This window comes from Hemiscyllium ocellatum, chromosome 11 (genome assembly GCF_020745735.1).
Source record: "Hemiscyllium ocellatum isolate sHemOce1 chromosome 11, sHemOce1.pat.X.cur, whole genome shotgun sequence".
Classification (NCBI taxonomy): Eukaryota; Metazoa; Chordata; class Chondrichthyes; order Orectolobiformes; family Hemiscylliidae; genus Hemiscyllium; species Hemiscyllium ocellatum.
The window spans coordinates 89505058-89520605 of record NC_083411.1 but is presented as its reverse complement, the minus strand read 5'-3'; the positions used below and the strand labels follow the sequence as shown (position 1 = coordinate 89520605).

Genomic DNA, 15548 nt, shown 5'->3' with positions numbered 1-15548 from the left:
GTTAATATAATTGTAAGAAAAAAATGATTTAGCAGCTAATGTAATATGATATTGAAGGTCTCTTATCTCAGCTGCAGGATACATCGCTAGGAGTTCCTCAGGGTAGTGTCCTCTGCCCAACCATCTTCAACTGCTTCATCAATGATCTTCCCTCCGTTATTAGGTCAGAAGTGAAGATGTTCACCGAAGATTTCCTAGTGTTCACCTTCATTCACAACTCCTCAGGTGTCCAAATGCAGCAGGACCACGATAATATCTGAGCTTGGGCTGTGAAGTGATAAGAAATGTTGATGCCATACAGTTCTAGACAATGACGATCTTCAACAAGAGATGACCTGGTTATTTTCCCGAGCATTTAATAGCATTACTATTGCTGAATCCCCTACCACCAGCATTCTGATTGTTACCGGTGACTAGGAAGTGAACTGGACGAGCCATATGTTAGTATGATTATCAAAACAGGTGGAATCCAGCAGCACATATCTCACCACCTGACTCCTCAAACACTGTTCTTCATTGACAAGGTACAAATCAGGAGCATAATGGAATACTCGCCACTTGCATGGATAAATACAGCTTTCAGACAGAGTAAATCAGCTTGGTTGATTGGCATTGCAACCTCATACATTCATTCCCCCTACTATCAATTCACAGTAACTGTGGTGTGTACCATTTACAAAACAACTGCAGAAATTCTCCAGGCTTCCTTAGCCAGCACTTTCCTAAACTTGATCACCTCCATCTAGAAAGACAAGCTTAGCAGATGCATTGCGAACACTAAGTATCTGTGACTTCCCCTCCAAGCAACTGGCCATCCTGACTTGAAAATATATCTGTTTCTTCACTGTTACTAGGTTAAAATCCTGTTATTCTTCTTTAACAGCATTATTGATCTACCTACACCAATTAAGTTCAAATTGGCAGCTCACTATTACTTCTCAAGAGCAGCTAGACATGAGCAATGAATGGGTACACAGCCAGCAAATCCAGGTTCCTGAATTTTTTTTTAAGCAGGGTTCAAAAAGAACTCATTGAGTTCAGATCATTCAAATGGGTACAAAATATCAGAGAAGTTAATGGAATGTTGACATTTATAACTACAGAGCTAGAATATCAAGGGAATGAAGATGTGCTACAGCTGTACAAAACCCCAAAAAGACTGTATATGGAATTATAATGTCCTGAGCAGTTCACCTTCTCAAAATTCACGGTTCTTTGAAGGATTACAGCAGTGATTCATCAGAATACTACCCAGGCACCTATGGTGAGATTATGAAGAGAAGTATCAAAAACTAGGCTTGTGTTGTCTGGGTGTAGGTGATACAAGAGTAACTTGATTGCCTTGTTTGGAATTTAAAGGAATTGATGGTGCAAATAGAGAGAACCTTTTTCTATTGATGCTGAAGTTTAGGAGAAGGGGTATTCCATAAAATCACAGACAGTCCAATTAGAATAGAGGTTAGTTAACAATTATGCCCATTTCTTTATCAGTGGAGACATTGAATATAACGCAATGAGAGTATCCTGGAATTGCATAGGTGACTTGTTAGACCACATTTAGAGTAATACATAGAGCCTCACAATAGAGGAAGGATCTTTCCAGAAATGGACAACTTTAACTTTGAGGATTGACTGGCTAGACTGGAGTTGCTATTTGTTTTGAAAGGCAGAAGGCTGGGCTTTATAAAATTGAGGCACATGGCTCAAGTGAATTCAAAAATCTGCTTCCCTCAACGTAAAGTTAAGTAACCAGGGGAAATTAGTTCAAAGTAATTGACCGGAGGAAAGACATTTTCTCATCTAAAAAACAATGCAGGTCTGTAATTCATTGCCTGGTGGAGTGGTAGAGAGGGAAACTCTTACAGTGGAAAAAAATGTTGCTATGTACTTTATTATGGACCAAATTAGACACCCCAAAGTATATTATGGAGAGAGCCTGGACCCAACTTTATACTTTTTCAGATGGCAAAAATAAAATGCTGCGTTCCAGATATGGTTTGATTAGTCCAACATTAAGGTTTAATCAAAATGCACTTTATTCTTACAATACACTCAGAATGAAGCAAACTAATTTGCAGAAATGTATTGAAATACTCAACAAGATAATGGATTATTTAACCATTAATCACAAACTGTTCTAATATATGTAGCATATAAACACACCCTTTGGCAGAAGTGCAATTCAGTAAAACAGTTGTGATTCTCATGTGCTGTATCTCTCCAGTCCAGAAGAAAGAACTACCAAAAGAAAAAATCTGCCTTTTTTGATTTTTAATTGACAGTCCCTCGTCTAAGACTCACTCTAGTAGCAGTGAACTCAACTGTTTAGCTCCAGCAGCCAGCAGAAACCTCCCCAAGTAACTGAAAGCAAAACTAAAAACCTGCCTAGATCTGACAGTCCTGACCCCACCCACTCATGATTCTTTAGTCTTGCGTTTAAAAAAATATCCAGGAAGAATCCAAAGCTCTTTACCAACTGTCTGGCTGCAGGAGATATATCGGTACCATTGTGACAACTCCACTCTGCAAGTGAAATAGAGCAGAACATATCTCTCAAATGCACAACACCATCACAACTTGAAGTTCCATAACCAACATGGGTGAGATCAATAGCTGGAAAGGGGAGTTAAGTTGGATAGTTCTATTTCAACTGGTGCAGAAATGGTAGCAGAATTATCTGCTTTCATGTCATAAATAAGAAAGTTAATTGCATTATGATGAAAGCTTTTTTATGCAGCGAGTGGTTATGATCTGGAATGCACTTCCTAAGTGCGATGGTGTCGGATTTGATTATGTCATTCAAACAGGAATTACAGTTATATTAATCAACTTGTCAGACATGTTACGACACAGTTCCAGGGGAAGTGGGATTTGAACAGATATTAGCAAGTTTTGAGAAGATTTGTAACTCAGTTTGAGGTTCTGGATGTAGGTTTGCTTGCTGAGTTGTAAGGTTCATTTTCAAATGTTTCATCACCATACTAGGTGACATCCCCAGTGAGCCTCTGGACGAAACACTGCTGATGTTTCCTGCTTTCTACCTATATGTTTGGGTTTCTTTGTGTTGGTGATGACATTTCCTGTGGTGATGTCATTATCTTCTTTTTCTCAGAGCGTGGTAAATGGGGTCCAAGTCAATGTGTTTGTTGATAGAATTCCAGTTGAAATGCCATGCTTCTAGCACTTCTGGTGCATGTCTCTGTTTGGCTTGTCCTAGGATGGATGTGTTGTCTCAGTCGAAGTGGTGTCCTTCCTCATCTTATGTAAGGATACTAGTGAGAGAGGATCATGTTGTTTGTGGCTAGTTGATGTTCATGTATCCTAGTGGCTAGTTTTCTGGCTGTCCAATGTAGTGTTTGCTACAGTACTTGCACGGTATTTTGTGCAAAGTTATATAAAAAAACACCGTGCAAGAACTGTAACAAACACTACATTGTAACAAACACTGCATTGGACAAACATCCTGGAACAGATATCTTCTGGTTGAGAAATATGAATATTACTACTGTTCCATAAGAACCTCGAAAAGGGATACCGTTATCTTAAAAGGCAAAATAGCTTGGCTATGGAGAAATACTGGGGTGTGGATTTACGTGACTTGTTCTTGCAGAAAGTAAGCACAATGGGCCAAATTACGGCCTCCTCTTTTGTAAGCATTCTATAGTTCCTTTTTTTTTAACTCAAGGTGTGGTAGAAATGTAGACCTTTCCCCCACTACTTCCCCAGCCCCCTCCCCCCTTCTCAAAATTCAGCTGATGCTTTGTCAGTTAACAGTTTTGAATCTGTGATGGATCAAGTTTTGCTAGACAAAGGTATAAAAGAACACAGAGTCAAGTTCAGTGGAATGATATTAAGATACAGATCGTCATGATCTTATATTGTGTTGGAACAGGCTTAAGGATTTGAATCTATTTTTGTCCAGCAAAATGTTCATCATATTTATTCACATCCCCAGAAATTATTATGATGTGTCAGAGTGTTACTGATACAGACCAATTATGAGAATGAGGAAAAAATTGCAGATGATCCATCATTTCAAAACTTAGGGAAAGAAAAAAGAAAACAAGCAGGCAAACTAAAAAGTTAGCACAATGATCCAAACAGTGCTTGAGTGGAAAATGATTAAATGACACAAGTAATGCTAGCATAGTTGTGATTTATTGAAAAAACATCATGACAGTAGGTGCTTTAAAGTTATCAATTAATAACAGTTATAGATGTGAATTAAAATAAAAGTATGAAACAGTCATAATTTTGCATTATTTTACAGTACAAATATTTACAATGCATTGTAATACATTAATTAACAGTTGAATGCAGAATGGAAATTGTGTAAAGTTCTGGTCACTGCATTATAAGAAGAATGTGGAAGCTTCGGAAAGGGTGCAGAGGAGATTTATTAGGATGTTGCCTGGTATGGAGGGGAGGTCTTACGAGGAAAGGCTGAGGGCCTTGAGGTTGTTCTTGTTAGAGAGAAGAAAGTTGAGAGGTGACTTAATAGAGACATATAACATAATCAGAGGGTTAGATGGGGTGGACAGGGAGAGCTTTTTTCCAAGTATGGGGACGGCAAACACGAGGGGACACAACTTTAAAGTGAGGGGAGATAGGTATAAGACAGATGTCAGAGGTAGCTTCTTTACTCAGAGAGTAGTAAGGGTATGGAATGCTTTGCCTGCAACGATAGTAGATTCGCCAAATTTAAGTGCATTTAAGTCGTCATTAGACAGGCATATGGATGTACATGGAATAGTGTAGGTCGGATGGGCTTCAGATTAGAATGACAGGGCGGTGCAACATCGAGGGCCGAAGGGCCTGTACTGCGCTGTAATGTTCTATGAAAGGTCTACGTTACTGTAATCTGCATTTTGTGTCGAAATCCTTAAGTCATGCTAAGTCAGGTTGAATTCATTAATTTCTTAATCATTTGCATACTATTAGCAATGAGACTTTTATAGCACTAGCTCTTCAGTCGAGGTCACTTCAATGTGTGTGGGAAGCTGTATGTCTACAGAATCAAAGTAATCTGGCTAAAACAAGGAACAGCTAAGCTGTCCACACAAGAAAGATCCACAAGTGAAATAGCTGGAACTACTGTTTCATGGCGCAATAGATAGAATAGCTTAGGCATCTGAATGAGTACGTGACTCAGAGGGTTTAGAGGAATATGGGCCAAGTATTGGCAAATGGGACTAGATTAATTTAGGATATCTGGTCAGCATGGACAAGTTGGACCTAAGGGTCTGTTTCTATGCTGAACATCTCTATGACTCCAAAGTTAACAGAACTTTATATTTAAGTTGTTTTAAAGTAATTTAAAACATTTATATGTGTCCCACATTCTTTTGGACTACAGTTTGAGCCATATTCAACTACTTCATATCTGTGAATTGTGATTGGAAAAAGTCTTTGGTTGTTTAACTGATTAGCAAATTAGAGCTACAACTTCATCTGAACCCGAAGCTTTTAATTTCAAGTCTTTGGAGCTGGCTGGAATGCCTTTTCCCTGCGCCCATGTCCTTTGGTTCTTGTCAGTTCAGCAAACAAAATTATGTGCAGAATTTTGTCTGCCTGTCCAACAAACCAACACAATTAGAAAGTAAAATAGAAACACTGAATAAGGAAACATGAGCATGGGTAGTTAGAGACTTAATATGCTATATTATAAATTCTGCAAACTTAGAAATTTTGGCAGAAATATCATAAGATTGCATTAATAACTTGATGGGAAACATGCAGAAACCCCAGACCACTATTTAAGAATTTTTTCAAGTTAATTTTAATTTTTTTTACCACTATTTTAGCATTGGCTGCTCAGGCTGAAACACTGAAGCAAGAGAATGACAGTCTGCGTTGGCAACTGGATGCGTACAGAAATGAGGTAGATTTACTAAAACAAGAACAGGGTAAGCTCTACCACACTGAAGAAGAGACTACAAAGGACCAGCAACTAAAACTACTCCAGCAGACATTGCAAGGGATGCAGCAGGTACTGATCTCTTTTGTACAAAAATAATTTTTTTAAAAACTCATCTCAAAATCTTATTGATATTTGAAAACCATCTGAAAGTATATTAACAAATTAAGCTACATCACCATACACCCTCTTTACTCATTCTTTAGGTCATCGCTTTTGCAGGGTCAGGAGTGGGGTAAGATCAGCACTTGTGCACGTACAGTTCATGGAGGCAATTGGTTATTTAAATCATCAGCTTCTTCCACTCCTATAGTTGGTAGCCCTGGAATGTGGTTCCTCATCAAGGGCTACGTTTTGATCTTTTGGGGGCTGCTTTTGTGTTTTCAGGGGCAGCATATTCATTTTGCTTATTAAGTGAAGTAATCATACAGTAACAATGGGCACATGGGGACCCGCACAGAAGCAGAATTAGTAGAATTCATTAATAACCTCAATGATTAACTTTCCATTAAACTTAAAATCATAACACACAGTAAAATCATTAATTTCCCTGACACCACAACAATTAAGTTGGTTCTAAACATAACTGAGGCACACTTCTACATAAAAGAAAACACATCCTAAACCAGGACTTCGCAAACTATGGTTTGGAACCCAAAGTGGGGATACAAACTGAAATTTTGGAGTTGTGATCTATGAGGCACTAAAAGCTGACCCCTTGCCCTTGCTGTGATAGGTTGTCACCTTCCCTTCCCAAAGTTCACTGGCTCCTTGAAATGGAGTCAGAGTAAGATAGGTTTAGGAAGCACTGCCCTAAAAACGACAAAATTGGTGAGGTCACTGGTCGTGCACTTCCATCCCATTCACAAAGCTGGGATTATTTTAAACTGGCAGTTACTTTTTATTGCATCTAGATTTCAATGTTTGATTTAAATTTGATATAATTTTCATTGGAGTGAGATCCACTACATTTCTAAGAATATGCTCTGAACTTAGTACCACCTTGAACTAGACATTCCACATTTGTTTGCAACCCCATTTAATTATGCCATGATTTAAAATTTCCTTGGATCCCAGTTAGTTGAGTATTCTTTTTGACAGACTTAAAACTGTTCACCCTCATTTGTAGCCTCTTGCAGCTGCCTCCACCACCTCCAAACTTTTCTTGCTATCTCCTTCTCCCCACCCCATCTACCTCTCAACGACCTTCTCTTTCCCACACCCTCTTAAAACGTCCTAAATCCCCACTGCTACCAAACTCTCTCACCATACTTGCAGCCTTTTTCTCCCCCACCCCAAATAAAGTCACTTCCTTCCAAGCTACCCCCGATAGATAGAGCTCCCAACTGCTGCAAACCAATCCAACCCAACCTTATTTTGACCATTGCAGTAAATTCCACCTGTTTTTCCCTTTGGAACATTTCCCGAAAGCAGGTATATTTTACAATAGGTATCAACTGCATAGGTTCCATACATTGAAAAACTTGATGTATAAAGTATACAGATAAAATACAATAAAAAAAAACACTATTCTAAAACCTAGAAAGGTATCCTGTTAGGAAAGCAACTCATTGAAAATAAGAAATACATTACATTGTATTACTTGTCCTTCGTATCAGGCTGTCCAGCAGGATTCAATGATTGTAACAGCCATATGCATCCTTATGCGAATACTCCAGTCAACAACATGACAATGTAAGCATTGTGAGCACTCTCCAGTCCAGAAAATAAATTAGGGTATCATGAACACTTTCCATATCTCTCTCCATTTTTAATTTTAGATTTTCTCCAAAATTGCTATTTTTCTGAAAATTGTACATGGTAATGAATATGGTACCTGGAACAGCAGAGTTGATGTGTACAGATAATCAAATTCACAAATGATGAAGGTACGAATGGCAGAACTTTAATACAATTTGTAATTGTCGTCATAGTCCCAGGAAGACCATAGGGTTTCATTAGAGAGAGACAACAGATGGTGGTTTAACCCAAGGGTCATCACCTCTCAGGCCAGGGGACAGATTGAGAAGGTACAACCTTCCTGGTGATCTGAGCTGCTGTGGGAGTTGAAACCGCACTGTTGGCATTGTTCTGCATTCCACTGGCAAATCACCATTCTCTAACTGAACTAACAAATGTGAATTAGACACTTGGAGTAAACTTCCACTTATCTAATGGCTGCTGAGGTCTGCCAATACTGCTAACTAAGTGAGTTGGCATGGGAGGTGTAATAGCAAAGGACAGTGAGTGGAGGACATGGGTTGGCATGAATTGGCAATAAGTTGGCATAGGAGTTATAAAAGACTTTCGGAGGATGAAGAAACAGAGTTTGGTATGAGGGGCCAATGGAGTGCATTCCTTGGCATGGAGAACATGAGGTGCTGTGCACTTTGTAGGAGGGCATGAGATGGTATGAGGAGGCTTTGGGAGTTGAGGAAGAGAAAGTGTGATGTTTTCTATTTTATTTGTTAAAGTTTTGCCACTGCGCAATCCTGTGTAGGCATTCTGTCCAACTCATCTCCACAATTGGCAGCAGCCTTCATTATTGTGAGTTTGCCCACCCTGAACAGAAAACCGAAGTGTTCAGGCAGCCATTTTTAAAGGTCAGGTTTGTAGAGCTGGGAGTTTTCCAGTCTTTCCATCCATCCTGAGAGTAAAATCCAGGACTTTACTTAAGCTTGAAATGTAACACATCAGATTGCTTTGCCTTTTTAGCCAGGCATAAAATTAAATAGGTATTGCATCTCTCTCAAGCAAAAAAAATGAAGATTTGGGATTGCTCTGCTTATCTCCTTATCTTGAACACAACGATGATTGACAAGCTCACAGCACAATGTGTAATTTTCTTCGGAATGAGCAGTGTCATATTGGATCATGATTGGTTTCACCTTTTCGGAAGCGTGCATGTAAATACCTTCAGTACTATAATAAGTAGACTCCTCCATGTAGGGCAAATGTTATTAAACAAGATAGATTGGAAAATTCCAACAATTGAAGTGAGAAAATGAAATTGAGTAGTGGTCAGGTGTTGTATAAATCATCGATTTGGTGTAGCTTAGAAATGTTAACCTATAAGAGCTTTAATGAAATCTGCAAGTATATTTTATAAATATGAGTAGCAGAGGTCAGAATGATATTGTTAAGCATATGACAATCATTGAAAAACCATTCCCAAAACTACACTGCTTGATTCTCTATATAACCTGAAGACCTTGGGGAATATTCCAAGTAAACAAAGCTATCAGCAGGATGTCCACTTAGTGGACTGGGGAATTATTACTATTCACCTCTTCTCACTTTCCTAACAGTCCAGAAAAGGTGAATATATATTGCAGAAGGACACTTTTGAGTTCTAGTGCATCATCCTATCTTGTACTACAGTAAAAAAACAAATTTTGAAGACAACACATTTAAATTATAGTATCTCCCATTTTGTAGCATTATAATTCAAGTTGACAGTCATTGATTTGGCTTATAACTACATGAATTATTTCAGAGAATGTACATAAGATAACAACTCGACCAGAAAGTCTCTTCATGTGAAAAAAAAATCAGAGCTTGCTGGAGCAATCAATTTCTTTATTTTAGAATATAATTTTGATGATTGTTTTGTATTTATTCTGCTAAACTACAGAATACCATAACATTATTTGGATATGCTCAGGATTCCATAAGACCAAGGAGCAGAATGTAAGCTATTCAGCCCATTACGTCATCTCCATTATTCAATAAGATCATGGCTGATCTAATAATCCTTAACTCTACTTTCCTGCCTTCTCAACATAATCTTGTATTCACTTAGACAAAAATCTGTCTATCTCAACTTTGAACAAGCCAGTCTTGAACATCTAGATTAACTGCCGTCTGAGAAAAAAAAGTAACTCCTCATCTTTGATTTAAATGAGTGACCATTCATTCTAAGATTATGATCTCTGGTCCTGTGCTTTCCCACAGGGGTAACCATCCTCTCAGCATTTACTTTGCCAAGCTGCCTTGGGTACGCTGTCCTTCTAAACTCCAATGAATACAAGCCCAATCTTCTCAACCACTCCCATTAAAAAAAATCCTTCCATATCCAGAATCAATCTAGTAAATTTTCTTTGCTCTGCCTCCAATGTCAGTCCATTTTCACTTAGATAAGGAGACCAAAATCATTTACAGTATTTCAGGCGTGGTTATAGTGTGCCTTGAACAGCTTTAGCAATACCTCCGCATTTTTAAACTCCATTCCCTTTTGAAATAAAGGCCACAAATTCTGCTTTAATACAAAAACAGCTTTTTGGTCTTGTAGATAGCATACTTGCCCATCAACAATGCAATCATCACTTGTGCAATGATTGTGTTCTTCTGTCTTTATAAAAGGAAAAGATGAAAAATACAATATGTAATTGTGAACAATAGAATATGATTTTATTTGGTGAATTTTTCCTGTTGTTCCTTCATTATTAACAGCAACTTCTGAACTTAAGAGAAGAATGCAAGAAGAAAGAAACTGAATTTGAGAAGGCAAAGGAAGAAAAGCAGAAAGCAGAGATGTTGTTGGAAACACTTAAAAGGAAGGTGAGAGCACAGGAACTGCTTCCTGTAGTTCCATATCTCAGGGTTATTATCCACGCCAAGTTATATTTACTATCTGTCTATCCTTTATAATATTGTGCTGCCCTGAGGTCTTCTGTAGTCCTTGTTGTTTATCAGCCTCTTTAATTTTGCGCTCTCAGCTACCTTCTCCCCAGACTCTCAGACCTCCCTGCCCCCATTTATCTCTCCACCCCTGAGGGTCCCAGTCTCATTCCTGATGTCTGGCTCAGGCCCGAACTATTGATTTTCCTGCTCCACAGATGCTGCCTGACCTGCTGTGCTTTTCCAGCATCACCCTCTCAACTATAATCTCCAGCATCTGCAGACCTCACTGTCTCCTTTAATTTTGTGTCATCCAGAGTTATAATATGATGAGATTTCAACTCAGGTCCCGAAAGCATTAGCATGACCTTGGACCTTGGGATTATTCCTGCTTCACTACCTGCTTTCATAGCTTTGTACATAAATGTTACTGATCAGCCATATGTTAGTTAACCATAGAGGGAAATGACTAGAAATTCATGAGAATGGATGGCAAAATGAGACTTGTGTTACTTTATCAGTATGGCAAATTAATTTATGCTATTTAAATTTAGGAGGAGTGTGTGTGTAGACAAGATATGGAGGAAAGTGAAAACCAAATAACTGTGAGTACTTATTCTTTAAAATAGATCTTCATTTGCTAGGTATTACAATTCATATTTATTCATTTTAGCGCTATACAAGATTAACATAAAACGTTGAGGATTTTTTAACCCAAAATTAATTTGCAATTGCTGCCTGAAAGCCTATGTTCTATCAAATACTTTGCAAGTAATGAACAACCTGAAAGTTACAGTTTGAATATTCCTGGTCAATTCCAGTTACATCTACTGTTCCAAGTATAATATTTCCAAACCATGAATAAAAAAAACATAAAACAAAATAATGAACAAAAATAGACTGCAGAAAATGCCAGAAATGTACAAGAATTTTCATATGAATTTGATCAGAAATCTAAGAAATAGATAGAAATGGGCTTTTTAGCTCTTTGAGTTTGCATTCTCTCCAAGGCTAATTTATTCTTCTTCTGACAAGATCACAAGAACTGTACATTTTTGTAAAGAAAGCATAGGTTAACATTCTGATACTGAAAAATAATAGAATTTTTATCTTTTTTATTCACTCCTAAGAATACAGCCAATCAAATTTGCTCCACAACTGAATGTCTGATTTTCAGTGATTTTCAACTTCATAGCTGTCATTCCCCATGCTTCCCTGAGACCAAATAATTGTCCTAAGTATATTTAGTAATGGAGCATTGTCTGTGGGTGACAATTCCAAAGATATACAATCCTTTGAATTAAGGAATTTCTTCTCAGCACAGTCCTAAATCTTAAATCCCTTTATTCTAATACATCACTCTAATATTCTTGACAGCCCAGCCAGGGGAAATACCTCATCTGTGTCTAACCCCATTTAGATCACTGTATGTTTCACATAAATCACTTTACTTTCTTCTAAACTCCAGAAAATATAAACTCAGTTTCCTCAGTTTCTATTTGTACCATAACCTTCTCATCCCAGGAACTAATCTTATTGAATTTTGACTATTCCAGCTCCATTGTAAGTGTATCATTCCCTAAATATGGAGACCAAAAGAGGGCAGAGCGTTCCAAGTATCATCTGATCAAAGCCCTTTACAATAGAAATCCAATGTCTAGCATCTTGTCCTGCAACCCCTTGTAAGAAAGGCCAACATGCCAATTGCTTTCCTAATTGTATGCTGTACCTGCATCCTAACTTTCTGAGCTCCTTGTTTGAGTACATCTATGTCCTTCTGAGATTCAAAATTTACAATTTTCATGCCTTTAAAAACTATTCTGCTTTTGTATTTTTATAACTAAAGCAAGCAATATTGCACTTGCTAGGATAGTAATCCATTACCATCTTACTGCCAACTGACTTAACTTGTCTGTATCTCATTGCTACCCCTGTATATTTCTCATGATGTGGAGGAGCTGGTGTTGGACTGGGTTGGACAAGGTCACACGACACCAGGTTATAGTTCAACGGGCTTATTTGTAAACACTAGCTTTTGGACTACTGCTCCTTCATCAGGAAACTTGGATACATTACTCAGTTTAAGAACAGAGGTAGGGAGATTTTACTATTGCAGGCAGGTCCCAATTCTTGGATTGTCATTACCATTTCTATGGGATTTTTATAGCCCCTGGGTGTAGTAAGTAACCCTGCACTCCACAATCCTGCCCTTGCCGACTCCATCACAAAGATGAGTATTTCAGAAGCTGATCATTAAATTAATCATCATTACTTGCGTTGATATGCATCACAATACTTTTTCCAAAGAAGCAAGTACCAAAATCCATTTAAAAATGTTAAAAAAAAATACTGGGGAAACTCTTTTGTCATGTATTGAACTGATTCTTAAAGTTCCAATGATCTTTAGAAATCATAGAATCCCTACAGTGAGCAAGTGACTCTGCTGTTATATTTAAGAAAGGAATGTAAGCATCTGTTGTACTCTATATTGATCGACAGGCAATCTGCTTTGAACTGGAAATGAAATTATTATTCCAGCTTTTGAAGTCTATCTGGTGTTTCATTTATATAGATTCCATTGTTGATTCGTTTCGGGATTTATTTTAGCTGGGTCTATTATGAATTCATAGTTGGCTATTAAAAGACCATAAAATATGGAGCAGAATTAGGCCATTCAGTCCATCAAGTCTGCACCATTCAATCATAGCTGATATGCTTCTCAACCCCATTCTCCTGCCTTTTCCCCATAACCTTTGATCCCCTTACTAATCGAGAACCTATCCATCTTTGTGGGTGGCTCAGTGGTTAGCACTGCCACCTCACAGCACCAGGGTCCCAGGTTCGACTCTAGCCAGTGTGGAGTTTGCACATTCTCCCGGTGTTTGCGTGGGTTTCCTCCAGGTGCTCTGGTTTCCTCCCCAGTCCAAAGATGTGCAGCTCAGGTGAATTGGCCATGCTAAATTGCCCATAGTGTTACGTGCGTTAGTCAGAGGGAAATGGGTCTGGGTGGGTTACTCTTCGGAGGGTCGGTGTGGACTGGTTGGGCTGAAGGGCCTTTTTCCACACTGTAGGGAACCTAATGTAAAAAATGTAAATACACTCAATGACTTGGCCTCCACGGCCTCTGTGGCAATGCATTCCACAGATTTACCACCCTCTAACTGAAGAAATGCCTCCTCACCTAAGTCCTCCAGGGTCGTACCTTTACTCTGAGACTGTTCCTTTGTGTCCTGATCTTTATGACAAGTTGACACATTTTCTCCACATCCCCTCTATCCAGATCTCTCAGTATTCTGTAAGTTTCAATGAGATCCCCCCCCACCTCATTCTTCTAAACTCCATTGAATATAGGCCCAGAGTCCTCAAATGTTCCTCATATTACAAGCCCTTCCCGAGATCATTCTTACAAACCTTCTTTGGATCCCATCTAATGCTAGCACATCCATCCCTAGATGCATGACTCAAAATATTTCAAATGCTGTCTGTCCAAGGTCTTATACAGCCTCTGCATTATATCTCTGCTCTTGTATTCTAACTTAGTTGAAATGAATGCCAACATTTCATTTGCTTTTCTGTCAAACAAGTGAGTCCTGAAAAGGCCAATTTATTCATTGCAGCAAAGGACGTGCGTTCACATTTTGACAGTACTATGGGTCTTTGAAAGATTATATGTCTTTGATTTTGCATGTCGATAAAGTTTTTTGTAACTGAACATGTCAAAATATTTACATTTGTTGAATTACTTTTCTTGATGAGAGTTTTGTCAGTTACAATTACCTTATTCAACAAAAGCTCATAATGCCTTGATAGAGCTAATATTTAGTGTACTTTTTAAAAGATATTCTGAGCTTTGCCTGTTGTAGATACTAATAGGTGTGTGACTATGGAGGGAAGATGGCATGGGAGTATTGGGACAAGATGATATCTGGTGCATAGACATGACATGAGAGTGTGGGGGTATGGAGTATCGGGGAGGGAATGTCAGCATTGACATTTATCATAAAAGAATGCCCAATGTCCCAGCAAATGGCTTTTGGCCTTCTATCCTGTTGACTTGGCTATCCACCTATGATGTCTTGGGCCTCTTTCCTAAGGTGGCAATCTTAACTCCATTTTATCTCTAAACAAAAAAAAACTGAAAGAACTGCAGATGCTGGAAATCTTAAAAAAAAAAGCAGCAATTGCTGGAAAAACTCAGCAGATGTGGCAACATCTGTGGAAAGAAATCATAGTTAATGTTTCAAGTCCAGAGGCCCTTCATCAGATGTGATTTCTTTCCACAATTGCTGTCAGACCTGGCTAAATTTTTTTCAGCAACTTCAGTTTTTGTTCTGCTTTTGTTCCATTTTGTCTCTGCCTCCCCAGATTAAATATATATCTTGGGTGGGAATCTTTTAAAGGAAATAGGTTGATCAGATCAGATGTTTCCTGACTTGACCTTCCTGTCTCCTCCACAAAAGTCTTGCCCAAGAAACTTATTCAATATCTCTGCCATTTCCTCACATTCTATTATGTTGCTGCTTCTAAGGGACTAATGTTTACTTCATCTACCATCATTTTTATATAGTTTCTTCTGTTTCTATGGTACTGGCTAGTTTACACTTATTTTTGTTTTCTTTTCGTCACATTTTTGGTAGTTTTTTTGCTGGTTTCTGAAGCACTCTGACAATACAATGGCTTTGAGAGGTATACTTTGTCCTTAGTTTTTATGAAGACTGGTTGAGACAAGTATCAAGCAATCTGCTCCAAGCCAATAAAGTAAACAGCTTGTGAGGCCTCAGGGTTTTTTAAAAATGCTGGAACAATAGAAGCAGCATGAGCAGGTGAAGTCGGGCTCAGAGAGAATCAGAGTTTTAGTTTAGCTTTCAGTAGTGGTTGAGTGTTTTCTTTCAGAAGCTGTATCCCTCACTCTTTGTTCAGCTAAAAGCTGGAGTTCTCTCTGCTGCCAGAATTTCACATGAGGCAATCTATTTCACTGAATTTGTCTTTGCCAAGGATGTGTTTGTGGGAT

At 38.3% G+C, this 15548-nt stretch overlaps 1 protein-coding gene across 4 annotated transcripts in view; it reads left to right on the top strand.

Moving 5' to 3' along the window:
- Positions 1 to 15548, top strand: part of LOC132820237 (ecto-NOX disulfide-thiol exchanger 2-like) — a 198814-nt gene that overhangs the window by 168641 nt on the left and 14625 nt on the right. For all 4 annotated transcript variants that reach the window (XM_060832239.1, XM_060832237.1, XM_060832241.1 and 1 more), the window contains 3 exons: positions 5805 to 5989; positions 10370 to 10477; positions 11092 to 11142. In XM_060832239.1, the coding sequence (XP_060688222.1) occupies positions 5805 to 5989; positions 10370 to 10477; positions 11092 to 11142 (344 nt within the window). The remainder of the gene's footprint in view (positions 1 to 5804; positions 5990 to 10369; positions 10478 to 11091; positions 11143 to 15548) is intronic.